General features: G+C 35.7%; 1 protein-coding gene across 1 annotated transcript in view; it reads left to right on the forward strand.

The window, feature by feature from the left end:
- Window positions 1-18,472, forward strand: part of LOC106869999 (steroid receptor RNA activator 1) — a 42,353-nt gene that overhangs the window by 23,706 nt on the left and 175 nt on the right. The window contains exons 4-6 of the mRNA XM_089365276.1: window positions 2,738-2,846; window positions 9,550-9,620; window positions 18,214-18,472. The exon at window positions 18,214-18,472 is cut by the window's right edge and continues 175 nt beyond it. Of these exons, the coding sequence (XP_089221402.1) occupies window positions 2,738-2,846; window positions 9,550-9,620; window positions 18,214-18,472 (439 nt within the window). The remainder of the gene's footprint in view (window positions 1-2,737; window positions 2,847-9,549; window positions 9,621-18,213) is intronic.

Here is an 18,472-nt window from a genome sequence, read left to right on the forward strand (position 1 = left end):
TTTATTTTACATTTTATAAAGCATTTCAGAAGTAGAATTTTTTTTTTTTCATCCAGGCATGGTTGTATGGTTAAGTAGCTTGCTTCACAACTACTTGGTTCCAGGTTCAGTCCCACTGCATGGAACCATGGGCAAGTGTCTTTAACTATAGCTCCAGGCTGACCAAAGACTTGTGAGAGGAATTAATAGACAGAAACTGAAAGAAGTCCATCATATGTGTGTGTGTGTAAGACAGATATTAAATGATGTGTATATACATGTGTGTGTGTGATTTAGTGTCACCTTGTAATTGACAAAGTGTGATTGTTGTAAACAAGTGCCACCCTCATATAAGTGGTGTCCTTCATTTCTAATATGTCTGGACATGGGGAAATGTTTTACTTAGAAACAGGTGAGAGTTGATGAACAGGAAGGGCATCTGGCTGCAGAAAATCTGCCTCAGTAAATTCTGTCTGCCCTTTGCAAGCATGGATAAGTAGGCATTAAAATGATGATGATTATTCTGTCAGAATGATACCACCAACCCATGAGATAAACACTGCATCATTATCATCATTATTCTAACTATTGCCATTACCATTTTTACCGCCATGACAGAATCGTTAGCATACCAAGCAAGACACTTGGTAACATTTAACTATCTTTATGCTCTGAGTTCAAATCCCACGAAGGTCGACTTCACCTTTCGTCCTTTCAGAGTCAATAAAATAAGGACCAGTTGAGCACTGGGGTTGATGTTATTGACTTAACCCCCTCCCCAAAATTGCTGGCCTTGTGCCAAAATTTGAACCAATATTTTTGTCATCACTACTATTGTTATCATTACAATCACCTTTGTGTATAAGTATGCATGTGTGTATATATATATATATATATATATATATTTCGTATGTAAATTAATAAAGGACTGAACCAGTGCATGTGTTTATTACTGGCATAATGCCTCTCCCAAGGTTTAATTGTATATATATATATGTATATATATATATATATATGCACACACATACACATATATATATTTCTTTATTGCCCACAAGGGGCTAAACATAGAGGGGACAAACAAGGACAGACACAGGGATTAAGTCGATTACATCAACCCCAGTGCGCAACTGGTACTTTATTTATCGACTCTGTAAGGATGAAAGGCAAAGTCTACCTCAGCAGAATTTAAACTCAGAACGTAAAGACACGAAATACCGCTAAGCATTTCACCCGGCATGCCAACGTTTCTGCCAGTTCGCCACCTTCTATATATATATAAAGAGAAAGACAACTAGTTTTAAATCTCTGAGTGAGAAATATGTAGTAACAGTACTGAACAGTGAAGTCTATTTGCCAGCATAATATGGCAGTCCTACACAGGACACAGACCATGTGTCAGTAGTCAACTGGAAAAGATGTTTTCCTGGGGCTAAAAAGTAGCAACGTCGTCTTGTGTAGGACTGTCACACAGTGCTGGCAAATAGTCTTTACTATATATATATATGTGTATATATTGTTGCTATTATGCAAAAGTGTTGTAAGTCCAAAATGCTGCTTTCTCAGGAAATGAAAAAATAGTTTCACCATTCCATTTCTTTTTACTTTAGCAAAAGTTTCAGCTGAACAGTAATACTTTGTTAGGTGCATAAAATCGTTGCTCCATGCATGCGTAATATTTTCAGTGAGAAATATTTTTTGCAAAACTGTCATATGTAGAACTTACTATGCTTCTGAAAAATGCTAAACCATTGTACTACACTTTGACAATTTTCATCTGAAGCAGCTGGAGATAAGATAGTTTGACTAAAAAAGAAACCGACTATTGCAACCAAAATTAAATATTGAAACAAACGCATTTGGTCAAATTTGGACATACAACAGTTTAACATAATAGCAACGATACACGTGCGCACACACACATACACATATATACTTTTACCTGTTTCATGCTGGAGCACCTCCTTGAAGGGCTTCAGTCAAACAAACCCCAGGACTTTTTTTAAGCCTAGTATTTATCCTATCAGTCTCTGTTGCCAAACTGCTAAGTTATGGGGATGTAAACACACCAATTGTCAAGTGGTGATGTGGGGACAAACGCAGACACATAGATATATACATACACACACACACACACACACACACACACACAATGGGCTTCTTTCAGTTTCCATCTATCAAATCCACTTACAAGGCTTTGGTTGGCCCAAGGTGTCACACAGTGGGACTAAACTTGGAGAATCAAGCTTCTTACCTTACAGCCATGCCTGCACCTATATATAATAATAATAATAATAATAATAATAATAATAATGGCCATCCACTCATGACCGAGGAAGACTATTGCTGACCTTCAGGAACATTGTGCGCTCTAGGACTAACTTATATTTTGCATTTGCGGCTCCATTGGTGGCTAATGAGCCCTGCTCTTGAGAAGCATACACGACTGCAAACATTGCAGACCAAGCTTTCCCCATTCACTCTACGAGCTGTGATGTGGGGACAAATACAGACATAAAGAGAAAAAAATTTAGAGAAAAAACCACAATTCTTGAATTCATCCATGAAAATCCACAGTCACATATAGAAAAAGATTTTTTTTTCTCTAAATTATATATTATATATTGTGAAATTTAATTTAATTTTAATTTTGATAAATTATATTGAATTTTTACCTGTAAATTTGGATTTTTATCCCTAATATTATTATCATAATTATATGTATATATGATATATTTATATGTTCTTTTCTTATTAGGTCCGAACAATTGAGGAAGTGAAACGGAAGCTGGAGATTTTTAAAGAATCTTGGGATAAAGGCCAACTACCAGATATTGTGAAAATAAAGATGACACACTTAGCTTGTGGTATGTCAAAAATATTTAACCTTGTAACATTGTTGATCGATATACGTTTTAATTGTTTTCTTTTCTCTGTTTACATTGCTATAAAAAAAATCCAGCTTTATGATTTTTTTTATTGTTAAAAATTCTGTAGAATTCTGCATGTAAGTCTGCTACTTCCTTGTAACCTCTCATTTCTTTGGATGTCTTTTGTAAGAAAAAGACAAGATTGCTTATCCTTGGATTTACCATCCTGCATTATTCGGAGGAAAAGAACAGTGAATGGTTTCCCATACAACTGTCTCACAATATAAAACAACTGATTCTGAGAAAGTGAAAGATACAGAGAGTGTAGGGGTGGATCAATTGTAGTTCTTGACCATCACTTTATTTATTGATCCCTGAGAGGTGAAAGGTAAACTTGGCCTTGATGGGATTTGAATGCAAAACATAAAGAGGTAGAATTGTGAGGAAATTGTCCAACATACTTAGAATGCTGTCTGTTGATCCTAATCGACCACAATATGGCTATATGCAATACAAGTCCCGGATCTTTATGGTTTGACGGCCAACATTTTTTTATGTAGTGTTTTTTGTACCGAAACACTTTCAAACTTCGAATACTTGTATATTTTGTGGTATAGAACAGATAAAAAATTTTGTATTCGAAGTTATTTCATGTAAAAAGATTGTCGTATTTCGGTAATTTCAACCAATCACTGACGTCTATTGAGGTGAAAACAATTACGCCATGGAATGTAAACAATGATTATTTTTGCCATAACCTTAACCCTAACCCTATAACTCATAACCATAACCCTAACCCCAATCCTAACCCCAACCCTAACCCTAAAACCCTAACCCTAAAACCCGAGCCCTAACCCTAAAACCCTAAACCCTTACTAAGGAATAATGATATAATTAAACAGGGAATAACACACTTGACACCGAACAGCACTAACTGTATTCAGCTGAATAGACGTCAGTGATTGGTTGAAATTACAGGAATACAACAACTTTAACATGAAATAACTTATTAAGAATTAATTTTTGTTAAGAAGGCTAAGAGAAAAAGATGTTTTATATGACACATTCTACCAGTATCCCAAGTTTGAAAGTGTTTCGTTAAGAAAACAAGTGTTGGCCGTCAAACCATAAAGATCCCAAGTCCCTTATTTGGATGTGCCCAACTTTATCTCATTTTAAGTCTCTCAACTTCAGCAAGACATTGCTGGTTTTTCTACGCTGCTTGTAAGCCTGCCTGTCATCATCATCATCATCATTGTCGTTTAACGTGCGCTTTCCATGCTAGCATGGGTTGGACGATTTGACTGAGGACTGGTGGACCAGGAGGTGACACCAGGCTCCAATCTGATTTGGCAGAGTTTCTACACCTGGATGCCCTTCCTAATGCCAACCACTCCGAGAGTGTAGTGGGTACTTTTATGTGCCACCGGCATGAAGGCCAGTCAGGCAGTACTGGCTCAAAATGGTGTACTTTACGTGCCACCTACACAGGAGCCAGTCCATCGGCATTGGCAACGATCTCGCTCGAATGTCTTTTCACGTGCCACTGGCACAAGTGCCAGGGAGGCGACGCTGTTATTCATGTGGTTGGTTGGTTGATCCAGTCATTGGCACCTAGGTGAATTCGATCCCAGAATGCAAAGAGCTGAACAAATACGACAAGGCATCTTGTCTGATGCCCTCATAGTTCTGCAGGTAGACCTCCTTAGACGAGTACTTTTATATCAACTCCAAAAGAATGAAAGGAAAAGCTGAACTCAGAGAATCTGAACAAATATTCCTTTTAACCACCTTCATTAACTCTGTATGGTTAATGATAAGAAAAATAGCTTTAGCATTATTATTATTATGACAAGATATTTAGCAGCACTTGTTTTGGTTTATGGTCTGAGTCAAATTCCACTGATGTTCATTAAATGATAATGATGTTGATATTGCCTTTCATCCTTTCAAGGTCATTAAAATAAAGTTGCGTACTGGAGTTAATGTAATCAATAACTCACCTCCTCTCAAATTTATTCACCATGTGCCAAAATTACAAAGACTGTTATTAATTATATTATTTACATTTGACGGATATTTGTCGTCATCTTGTTTGTTATTAACACAACGTTTCGGCTGATATACCCTCCAACCTTCATCAGGTGTCTTGGGGAAATTTTGAACCTGGGTTCTCATTCCTAAGGTATTTGTCGATGTTATTATTATTATTATTCAGGTCACAAACAAGATGAGGACAAATATCCATCAAATTTAAATAATGTACATAATTCCTCATCTATTAAATATAGAACTGTTATTAATTATTATTATTGTTGTTGAACTTCAGGTCAGCTCTGAGCCATTGGACCTGTAATCAAAAGTGTTATAGTTGTAAAATTCAAGTCTGTTTTTACTTAGACACCTTTTTTTTTTTCACTCCCTTCCCTATATCTGAGACCACATTATTCAATATGACTTCCATCTTCATGTTATTAGAGTGAGACTTGAAGAAGATTTAGTTGCTGTTTCTAGCTGGTGGAACTACCAGTAATTTCCTACATTATGTAACTAACCCTGCAAAATTTATAACTATTTAAGGTCACAACTTTTGCAGGTGTATACAGTTAATTAAATTAACCATGGTAATAATGAGAATTTTTTAAAAATGCATATTTTTGGGGAGAAGAATCAATCTCAGCTTTGTAAGTGTTGTCTTTGTCTCAGCAATCTTGTTAATTAGAAAAAATGGTATTGGGCTCAGATTTTTTCCTTCTTTTTGTTGATGTTGTAAGAACATATGTTGATTGTTTTCGACCTCTTGACCTCGGTGTTCATTTATCACATTCAACTTTATTCTTTTGTCTGTTGACAATTTAGTATGTATATATCATTATCATCTTTCCTCCTCTTTATTCTTTTTTTTCTTCCATTTTATTCTTACATCCTTCACTTCTTTTAACTCTTTCATAAAAAAGGAAAAGAAATTAAAGAACTGGCACATTTGTTCCTACATTCTGCATTGTGAGTTCAAATTCTGCTGAGGTTTAACTTTACCTTTCACTCCTTTTTGCATGTGAATGCACTTAGCTTAGTGGTTAGGGGTATTCAGCACACAACCGTAGAGTCATGAGTTCAACTCCTGGCAGCACATCATGTCTTTGAGTAAGATGCTTTATTTCACATTGCTCCAGTTCATTCAGCTGGCAAAAATGATTTGTACCTGAAATTCAAAAGGCCAACCTTGTTGCATTCTGTGTCTTTCTGAATCTCCCCAAGAACTACATTAAGGGTACACATGTCTGTGGAGTGCTCAGCCACTTGCACATTAATTTCATGAGCAGGCTCTTCTGTTGATCGGATCAGCTGGAACCCTCATTGTCATAACTGACGGAATGCCATTTTTTTTTTAGTTGCTATATAAAAATTCCAGTGTAGGACAGTGTATTGGTAGACCTATCAGAGCATCAAACAAGATGCCCTATACCATCTGTTCAGTTCTTAGCATTCTGAGTTCAAATCCATCTCAGTGCCAATGACTAGGCTAATCAATCAATCAACCAGGAAGAAAGAAAAAAATGTAGAATGGTGACAATTGTTTCAAATGTAGACATAAAGCTTGAAACTTTGTTGGAAGAGATACAGTCAGTTATATCAAACCTAGCTCTCAGCTTGTACTTTATTTTATTGTCCCCCAGAGAAATGAAAGACAATGTTGAACTAACGATATCAAGAGTTGGAAACAAACATCACAAAGCATTTTCTCCAACACTAATGATTCTGTTAGTCAATTGTCTGTAACACTGGTGATAATGCAGTCATTGAACAAATCATTTGGTGTTAGGGAGGGCATCTTGGCATTAGGAAGGGCATTTGGCATTAGGAAGGGCATCCAGCTGTAGAAACTCTGCCAAATCAGATTGGAGCCTGGTGTAGCCTCCTGGTCCACCAGTCCTCAGTCAAATCATCCAACCCATGCTAGCATGGAAAGCGGATGTTAAACGACGATGATGATGATGATGATGAACAGTGATAAAAAAAATATATATGCAGTAAGTTATAAACAGAGTAAAGAATGGAACTAGGGAATGGCTAACAATTACTTGTGTCTAGAGGTCACAGACATTCAGCATGTATGTATACAGTAGTTCCCTATATCTGTGTAAGTTCAACAGGAAAGAAATGACTAAAGAAAAAGAAAACAAAAATAGAGGCATTAAGTTTCAAACACTTGCAATGGAGGCATTTTGAGTGATCAGTTTGCATGTTGTTTCATATGAATGTTGACTTTTCAAGAGCTAAATGAAAAGTGGATTTAACCCTTTAGCATTTAAAGAACCAAATTTGGCCCCTCATACCTAACCTACAATGTCATTGTAAAAATAAAACAATCACATTATCAAAATCTCAAAGCTTTGAGATGATGCACAGTTAGTTTTTTTTTTTTTTTCATGTGAATAAATAAGCATTACATTTCACGGAATAATCTTACTGCTAAAGGGTTAATAGATTTTGTGGGTTTAGATGGCTAAAATGGTTCTTCTATAATGTCATACTTCAGTTTCAAACACTCTCTCAGATGAAGTCATTTACTAAGCAAATACAGCTATAAACCTTACTAAGCAGATTTTTTATGAAAAAAAAAAAGAAATCTGCTTAATTAGGTTAAACATTTAAATGTCAGAGATGAGATATTGCTAATAAGATTATAATTCTTCAGACTATAAACTTCATCTTTAACAATGAACTGAATAGTCCCTGCCAGTATGGAAGGCGGATGTTAACGATGATGATGTTGATGATACACACACACACACAGTCACACACATACACACACACACAGTCACACACACACACACACACACACACACACACACACACACACACACACATATATACTACACTGCTTTAGAAGTGTTTTTCATAGTTTGTGTTTCATTTGAGGTATACTAGTTATAGAAATAGCTTCCTTGACTACCATTTCATTATGACTACAATTGAGACGCTGAATTCTTCTTGCCCTAGTTAACCCAATTTACTGAAAAAAAACAAAAAAGAAATACACATTCTACTCCTGCTTCCACATTGATACAACACATGTGCCATGTCACCCATTTTAGCAAAGACAAATGGTTCTAAAATAATGGAGGGAAAAACATGCAATATATTTTGTGTAATTTCTTCATTTGTCTATTACACTTTTATTATTTGTATGTGTGTTTATTACTTTATTACAAAAAACTTGAATAGAATAAGTTTGAATATTTATGATGGGTTCTTGAATTTTTTTTTATCTATGGTCCCCTTTGATTACTGTTTTATTCTGGTAGATCCCCATAGCCATTCGATGTTTAAAAACTAATTTTATATGCACTTCTTTCAAAATTCCTATTGTTTTTCACAGATTGTGTAACTTAAACTATGTTTTAAAATGTTAGAGAAAAAAAAAAACTGTTTCTTGCAATACACACTAATGCATATATCCATTACAAAATTTTTTCAGGGGCCCTTCAAATTCTATTGTGGATCCTCAATTTATTATTTTGTTATATGGACCACCTTATATTTTATATGGACCTGGTTGAGAACCACTGATCTACAATAAATAATTTAATTTTTATTTATAGAAATTTGATTAAAGTTAGTTAACAAAAATATGTTCTCTCTAGTTTATCAAAATATATTCTTGTTTGGTTGTGAATGAGAATAATCTGTAGAATACTGGACAAAATACCTTGTGGTTTGTTGTTTTATCAATGACAATATCCTTTGTGGTCCCTTGTAGACTGGTGAAATTGATGCATCTTGGAGACTTGATTAGAATACTTACACAACTGTGAACCCTATTTCATTGTATCTTGGGAACTTCATTACACATACTGGTTCTACTCCACTTCTTTCTTATTTATTTATCAATTGGTTAAATATTTAACCAGTTAACTAATTAATTGTTTGATTGATTGTTCAGTTAATCAGCTAGTCTGTTAAATTTGTTGAAATCTTTTTGTCACCATTTGTGATCTTATCAAGAACATGCCCGCCCTACTCCAGATCTACTTCAGAGATATTAAACTAAGGTAGTGTGATAGTCCTACAACCCATTATGGTCATAGGCATGTCATGCATGAGTGACAGGATAATAGAACTGCAGTTCCATTTCATTGATATTCCAAACATAACCATCTTCTCTCTCTCTTTAGAACAGGGTTTGGCAACAGGTGTGCTGTGACCTACATACAGACCTCGAGCTGTTTTGAAAAAAATTCTTTTAAAATTTTATTTAGTTTTGGTCCATTGAGCATTTGATGGCTTTCAGACAGTCTCTTAACATTCTGTAATGAATTAAAATTTTTTTAAATTGACCGAAACATAAAGTGATTACAGAAGGATGTGTGGATGGGAGGTTCGTGATGGGGGTTAGTGATCGTGTTGGTGAGAGCCAGATGATGAGAGTAACAGTAGCAGTGGCGGGCAAGGATGATAGGAGTTTGTAGCCCTGGCATCAATGATGGTGGTGGTGGTGGTGGTGGTGGTGGTGGCAGTGGTGGGATTAGCTAGTTAATTATGGTGGTAATGGTGGTGGTAGCAGGGGTGGCAGCTGTTGTTCTTGTTATTGTTAAAAGTGATGTTACTGGTGTTGATAGAAGTTGTAGTAATAATGGTAATAATAATAATAATAATAATTCTTTTTTTCTTTTTCTTTTTTTTTAATACTTTGCAGCTCTTGAGAAAGGTTATTATGATATTGCAAATGAAATTCATTTGACATTAATGATTGATCATACTGCTGAGGTAAGATAATTACATACTCTCTCTCTCTCTCTCTCTCTCTCTCTCTCTCTCTCTCTCTCTCTCTCTCTCTCTCGCTTTCTCAATATATTCTTTGATTTGTTTCAGTTATTTGACTGTGGCCGTGCTGGAGCACCGCCTTGAAGGGTTTTTAATGGAACAAATTGACCCCAGGACTTATTTTTTTAAGCCTGGTATTTATTCTATCAGTCTCTATTGTCATACTGCTAAGTTATGAGGGCGTAAACACACCAACACTGGTTGGTGAATGATGATAGAGGGAAAAACACTAACACGAAGACACACACATGTATATATATATATATATATATATATATATATATATACACATACATGATAGGCTTCTTTCAGTTTCTGTCTACCAAATCTATTCACAAGGCTTTGGTCGATCCAAGACTATAGTAGATGACACTTACCCAAGGTTCCATGTAATGGGACTGAACCTGGAACCATGTGGTTAGAAAGCAAGCTTCTTACACACAGCCACAATATATATATATATGTGTGTATATATATATATATATATATATATATATATATATATACAGTAATAATAACAACAATCCTTGGATCAACTTTATAAATATTTAATGCATTGCTACATGCATTTCCACAAATCGCATGTGTCTTAAGATTACAGTCTGTTTTCCTGAGATGATTACTGTGTGGTCCATGGTATTTGCAGGCATTGGATAGATCATCTTTGCGGACACTACAGAATACACTGTAATCATCCCAGGAATTTGGACTGTGATCTTAAGAGATGAGTGATTTATGGAAACACATGCATTAAAATATTTTCAAATTCCAACCAAGGATTATTACTATTATTATTCTACATTATATTGGTACAGCTCAATGCAATCCCCCAAAACTGGTTCACCTGTCAGCATCATTAGACTGTGGCCAGCATAATGAAATAGGAGCCTTATTTGCATATTCAAAGAATCTCCTGTAAATAAATTTAAAAGATGTATATGTGTGTGTGTGTGTGTAGTCTGATCAATAAGTATCCGGACTGTTGCTATCGTAACAAAGCTAAAGCATGCAGAGTGAAACTGCTTGGCACAGATTGACCTTGAACTCTGCAGTGCATATGCACTAAGTTTTAACATTTTAGCTCACTTCCACTGTTTACAGCAGTACTTGGAAGGAAGATGTGTAGCATGTGATCGTCGCATTGACCATGACAGAGAAAATTGGGCAGAGAATCTGCATCAAATTTTCCCAAAAGCTTGGTGATACCTGCTCAGAGGACTAAGTAAAGTTTTCAAAAAGTTTTCATTGTTCTTAACACAATCAAGGAGATCTTGTGCAACTGAAATCTGAGTGTCTATTTGGTCAGTTGAAAGCAGATTTGGCACAATCTTGGCAGACATACATCTCATACCCAAATCTTCAATGATAATGGACTGAACTGAACCATAACTAATCTGCACATTCTCTGATAACTCATGGATGGTGATTCGACAATTTCTCCTCACAGCTGCATGTACATCTGCAATGTTTTTCTCAGTTCTGCTGGTTGCAGGTCTCCTAGAACGTTCGTCAATATCAACATTTGTTCGGTCATCTTGGAAACATCTGAACCATTCGTACACTTGTGTGTGGCTCAGACACTCTTTTCCATACACTTTTTGCAACTTTGTGTCAGCCTCTGAGCAAGTATCGCCATGACAACTTTCTCTGTCATAGTCAATGTGGCGATCACATACTACACATGTTCCTTCCAGGCATTGCTGTAAACAGGAAGTGAGCTAGAACGTTAAAACTTAGTGCTCATGCATAGCAGAGTTCAAGGTCAATCTTTGCCAAGCGACTTCACTCTGCGTGCTTTAACTTCATTGCTGTGGCAACAGTTTGGATTTTTATTGATCAGACCTTGTGTGTGTGTATGTATGTATGTATGTATGTGTGTGTATATATATATCTATATTATATAAAGGTTCAGGCATGACTGTGGTTAAGAAGCTTGCTTCCCAATCAGGTGGTATTTGTTCAATCATACTTTGCAACATTTCAAGCAAGTGTCTTCTACTTCAGTACCAGGCCATTCAAAGCCTTGTGGGTGGATTTGGTTGACGGAAATTGAAAGAAGCCCACAATATATATATATATATATATAATGTTTGTTTGTCCTGGTGTTTTTCTTACTCCAGTGCAGGGTCTGCTAGTCTCTGTTGATGTTATGTCAATGTACTCCAGCTGATATGTAACATCACTTGCCAATGTGTTGTGATTTGGCGAACATAACCGATTCTGAGTAAAAGCGAACAACAGTGGAATTGGCTCCTGACTGGTACTATTTATTGTCCCACCACCAAACTACACTAAAGGACTAAAAGAGAAAGTTGGCCATGCTGAGATTTGAACTCTCGAGTGCAATAGACCTGAACAGTTACTGCAAAGTAGTCTATCTGAAGGTCTAACAACTCCGCAAATTTGCTGCCTGCAGTTCATTTATGATTAACTAAGATGTTTGTAAGCCATTTAAGAACACACAAAAACCATTAGTTTCACTTCCACATTTAAATTTAATTTGTGTCAGAATATTTTCATTGCTTTGAAACCGCAACCTGTTCACTATCCCAACGCATGAAACTCTCAGACCTTGAGTCACTCTGTTGCTTCTGCTAAATATTAATAAATATATATATATATATATATATGATACACATTCCTACTTTATTTTAACCACCAGAGTAACTTGGAACTTTTGAAAGCAAAGCATTTTATTACTCAGAACATATGAAACAAGGACTGACTAATAGTCTGAAAAGAAGCATGGATGTTTAGCACAAATTTATGAATATGTTTTTGGACAAGAAAAGAATTAATTAAAAATATTGATTTTGAATTTTGGCACAAGCCCAGCAAATTCAGGGAAGGGGCAAGTTGATTACACTGACACTAATGCTCGATTGGTACTTATTTTACCGACCCCAAAAGGATGAAAGGTGAAGTCGACCTTGGTGGAATTTAAACTCAGAACATGAAGTCAGTAGAAATGCCACTAAGCATTTTTTATGGAAGACATTAAAATGTATACTATACCAAAATTGCAGTCTTGACATGGTGAAATAATATTTGTGAATGAGTGTTACTATCATTCAAGCAGTGTTATTCATTTCCAATATTCTGCAGAAACATGTCTGGTCATGGGGAAATAATACCTTGTTTGGAAACAGATGAGGATTAGTGATAGGAATGGTATCTGGTTGTAGAAAATCTGCCTCAATAAACTGTCCAGCTCATGATGCAAGTATGGAAAACTGGATATTAAAACAGTGACAATCCTGCTCAAGTCTACTTTGATTTTTATTTCTCCCGGGGCTTTTTTTTGTTCTTTCAATCAACTGCATTCCTCTGCAACATATGTGGCCATGTTTGAAATCATTTACATTACAAGTTATTAATTAATATTTTAAAACTGGCAGATTTTTTTTAATTGATTGATTTCCACTCTGCTAATGAGGTATTACTTTTTTTTTTTTTATTCCTCCCATCCTTCTCTGACTACCTAATAACTGTTTATTTTGCTCTTTCTGAATTTAAATAATATCTCGGTTTTGATGATGATGATGATGATGATAAGGCTCAAATAATAACAACTTGATTTTATAATTGATAGTAACAAAACTTATTTTTGTTGTTAATGCTTTTTTATATTAATTAATGACTGAATTAATTATAGCAATGATTATTGTTAATTCAGATAAATAAACTAGTAAATTTCAAAAGAAAAAAATGTAATCTTTGGTGAATGAAAACTTTGTTCTCTAAACTTTTAAACAGATGCTTAAATATATCATTTTTTTCTTTTCCGTTGAAAATTTTATGTGCAGTGTGGTGTCTGCTTATTTCTTTATTTTCTTTTGTAACTTTTTTTCATTAATATTTACACATTCTGTTGATAATTATAGATTAAATCCTCATTGTCACTTGAGCTAATGGCTGTAACAAGTCTATACATTGATTTGAACATGAGACCTATTGCTTTCAATCAGAAGCATCAGCTGCAGGGTTTGGCAGATTGGGTAATGACATAGTAAAGATCTGATCAATAAAATTACATATAAACATTTACTTGGATATCAGTGATGACATCACCACCCATCTGTCTAATCAGATTTTTGTTCTGAGACAGGTTTACAGAGACAATAGAAGGATAGGAATAAAGGACAAGTAGTCAGACTATTACAGTAGAGAACCAAATGCACTCATACATTACATTAGGCATTATCGTCCATCTGCTAATGTGAGGCCAGATCTGTCAAATATGAAGAGTCTGCAACATGAGGCAACATAATTCCAACTAGCCAGGAGGCTACTCAATGGCTGCCGACAATTGTATTCATTCTCTCTCTCTCTCTCTCTCTTGCTCTCTCTCTCTCGCTCTCTCTCTCTTTCTCTCTCTCTCTCGCTCTCTCTCTCTTTCTCTCTCTCTCTCGCTCTCTCTCTCGCTCTCTCTCTCTCTCTATCTCTCTCTCTCTCTCTCTCTCTCTCTCTCTCTCTCTCTCTCTCTCTCTCTCTCTCTCTCTCTCTCTCTCTCCTTATTACTCACAGCTGCACAAGCTGTCCAACTGCATCACTAATATGAGCAAGACTTTCTGATGTTGGTCTGTTAGTTTCTTTCCTTAGGAATATTATGTCCTATACAAAGGTTTTAACATTAAACAGATGATGGATTAAAAACAGACAACTACTCTTTCCATCCCATTTTCTTCACTGTTAAAAAAAAGTGGTGACTAACACAGTTTTGCTGCTTCAAGTTGAGAGTTTCATCATCAGAATTACTGAATTATTTCAGTTCTAACATACTACCGTTTACTCAGGCTAGATATAGTCATGGTCAAGCAAAGTATGCATGTGTGTGCGTGCGTAAAGGTCCCCTTCAGTCATGAATGACCATGGGATTGCACCTAAAAAGTTACCCTCCAAGGCACAAGTCTTGGCAAGGTTATTTATGGAGGACCAGCAGTGGCCCATGCATACCAGCCTCTCCACTCCATGCCACTGATCTTATCCAAGGGAAAGGCAAAGGGGCTGATACAGCTTGGCACCAGTGACATCGCAACGCATTTCTACAGCTGAGTGAAATGGAGTAATGTGAATCAAAGTGTCTTGCTCAAAAACGCAAGACACAGTCCAGTCCAGGAGCCAAACTCACTATCTTGTGATTGTGAGCCTGATGCTCTAACCACTAAGCCATGCACTTTCACATGTATATATGCATACATATGCATATATATATATATATATATATATATATATATATATATATATATATATATATATATATATATATATATATATATATTGTTCTGTTTATATATTTATTGGCTAAACTGGCAATATGACCATCCCCAAATACAACAACATATATATATATATATATATATATATATATATATATATATATATATTCTGACAATTACAGCATGGAAGGTGTTTATAAGTCATTTAAAAACACACAAAAGCCATTAGATTCACTTCAACATTTAAATTTAATTTGCCAAAATATTTTCGTCGCTTTGAGACCGTGATCATTGCCAGCATCACTTTCCTGGCACGTGCTGGTGACACATGAAAAACAACATTCAAGCGTGGTCGTTGCTAGTGCCGCGGGACTGGCTCCTGTGCATGTAGCACGTAAAAACCCCTTGTGACCATGGTCGTTGCCAGTACTGCCTGACTGGCCCTCATGCCAGTGGCACGTAAAAGCACCAACTACACTCTCGGAGTGGTTGGCATTAGGAAGGACATCCAGCTGTAGAAACTTTGCCAGATAAGATTCAGCCTGGTGCAACTTCTGGCTCACTAGTCCTCAGTCAAACTGTCCAACCCATGCCAGCATGGAAAGCAGATGTAAAACAATGATGAGGATGATGATATACACACATATATGTGTGTGTGAGTGAGTCTTTGTGTCTGTTTTTGTCTCCCACTCCTGCTTGACAACCGGTGTTAGTGTGTTTACATCCCTGTAACTTAGCGGTTTAGTAAAAGAGACCAAAGAATAAATACCAGGCTTAAACAAATGGGTCTTGGGTTCAACTAAAACTCTTCAAGATGGTACCCCAGCATGGCCACAGTCAAATGACTGAAATAAGTGAAAGGTAAAAGATATGTATATACATATATATATATATGCACATCATTATCACCCCCATTTTCATGCTTGTATGAGGCAGAGAAAGTTTGTTGATGCAGATTTTCTGTGGCCAGGTGCTCTTCCTGTCACCAACCCATAACCTGTCTCCAAGCAAGGCAATATTTCCCATGATTGGACATGTTTTCATGAAAGATAGAAGATTGGAAACAAGTGTATGATGGTGCCCACTAATTTGTGACTATCATGTGATGTCAAAATAAGGTGGCACAAACACACACAGATATATTCACACACCCATATATACACACACACACATGTGTGCACGCTTACAAAACAAGATTCTTTCAGTTTCTGTCTATCAGACCCACTCAGAAGGCTTTGCCTGGCTCAGGACTATAGCAGAAGCTCAAATTACCATGCAGTAGGACTGAACCTGAAACCTCATAATTGGGAAGCAAAGTTTTTTTCTTTTTATTACACAGGCAAGCTTGTGCCTTTGTTGACATTAAAAACTGTGTAATGGATAAGTAGGATAAAATAGTTTGGATGACAATCATTAAATCATCAAATTCAACATCCTGTTTCTAGCCTGCTTTGTTCAATATGGAAATAAAGGAACTACTAAATAATAAAGAAGGAGTATGTCTTATAGTCTGGACACCTTCAGCTAACTCATTGTTTAAATCATCATGAAGTGGAACAGGATATGTTTATCAATATGCCAGACTAACAACAGATTGTTTTTCTAAACAAAGGCCATTTGGGATCTGATATAAGATTGTCCATTTTCAAAGACGAGCTATAACAGTAAAGATTAAGATATTTCTATTATTACTTACACCAACACGGCTAGCGTTATTAACACACCAGACAAAAATGCTGAGCAGCATTTTATTCAATCTTATGTTCTGAGTTCAAATTCTGCCATGGTTGACTCTGCTTTTCATCCTTTTGGGGGTCAATAAAATTAGTACTGGGGTCAATGTAATCTATATAATCCCTCCCTCCTGCTCTCAAACTGGCTGGCCTTGTGCTAGAATTTGAAAGTATTATTATTTGTATCTACTTTTATCTGTATATACATAGGTGCAGGAGTGGCTGTGTGGTAAGCTGCTTGCTTTCCGGGTTCAGTCCCACTGCGTGGTACTTTGGGCAAGTGTCTTCTACTATAGCCTCATGTCAACCAAAGCCTTGTGAGTGGATTTGGTAGATGGAAACTAAAAGAAGCACATTGTATATATATATATATATATATATATATATATATATAATATATTTGTATGTGTTAGTGTGTCTGTGTTTGTCTCCTCACCATCGTTTGACACTGATGTTGATGTGTTTATGTCCTAATAACTTAGCAGTTTGGCAAAAGAGACCAATAGAATAAGTACTAGGCTTACAAAGAATAAGTCCTGGTGTTGATTTGTTCCACTAAAGGCAGTGCTCCTGCATGACTGCAGTACTATGTGTTTTGGATGATGTGTGTGCACGCGGCTGAATGTTTAGGAAAGACCTTGAGGTCGTGGGTTCAATCTCACTGCATGGTATCTTGGGGCAAATGTCATTTTCTATAGCTTTGGGTCAACCCATATCTTGGAAGTGAAAATTGGGTTGGTGTAAACTGGAAAAGTCATTCATTGGATGGTTTGTGCATGTAATACAAAAATATGGCCTTGTCACACTGCGTCATGCCAAATCATCTTGAGAATTATGTTAAAGACAGTATACAGGTCTGTGAAATACTCAGCCACTTATGCATTAATTCAGGAGCAGGTAATTCAGTTGATCAAACAACTGAATCCTTATTTTCAAACAACAGAGATCATCAGGTATTGGGTTCAATATACCAAAATATTAGGAATTGTTTTAAAATTACCATATTGCTATTTTGCAGAAGCTAAAACACTAAAGGAAAATACCGTAAATTCTTGGGTATAGTCCGCCCTTGAGTATAATATGCACCCCTTCTCTAACTTGAGTCAAGGAGGTCTATATAACGTCCTTGGTTTGTAAACATATATACAGTAACATCCTTTATTGTATACATAACATAATGCAAACGTGTAGCTTTTTTGTGCATTTTGCAGAAAATAAAGAAATAACAGTAATAACGTCAGTGAAAAATAAATATTAACTAAATTACCTTTACATATTTATCACTTAGAAAATTTTGCTTAGAAAATATTTTTTCATTTTTAACCTCGTATATAATACGCACTAGAAATTTTGAGAAAAAAGTGCGGATTATACTCGAGGATTTACGGTATTCAACAATACAAAATATACATTTTACCTTATATTCTAAAAATTTTTGGTATGTTGTTATATTTCATGTAATATCTTGTATTAATCATATTGTATGGTTTATTTTTTCATATATTTTATGAAAATATATCATAATTTTAACACAAGTTTTAAAAATTATATTTCAAAATATTGAATCACTATTTGTACCTACAGGTAAACCAATGGATGGTTGGAATAAAAAGAGTGATACAACATGCCATGAAGTTTCAAGCATCATTGAACCAAAAACTGGAAGATGCCTCTAAAGAAGACAAAAATGATATTCCACTCTGCAATGTAGGAGACTTTGCTTCAGATTGTACTGATACAAAAACAGATCCAGTTGAAAATGCAAATGAAAATGCAAATGAAAATGCAAATGAAAAAGCAACAGAAGAGAATGAAAAGGAGGAAAGCATTTCTAATAATGATG

This window comes from Octopus bimaculoides, chromosome Z, assembly GCF_046866305.1.
Source record: "Octopus bimaculoides isolate indiv1 chromosome Z, ASM4686630v1, whole genome shotgun sequence".
In the NCBI taxonomy this organism is placed as follows: domain Eukaryota; kingdom Metazoa; phylum Mollusca; class Cephalopoda; order Octopoda; family Octopodidae; genus Octopus; species Octopus bimaculoides.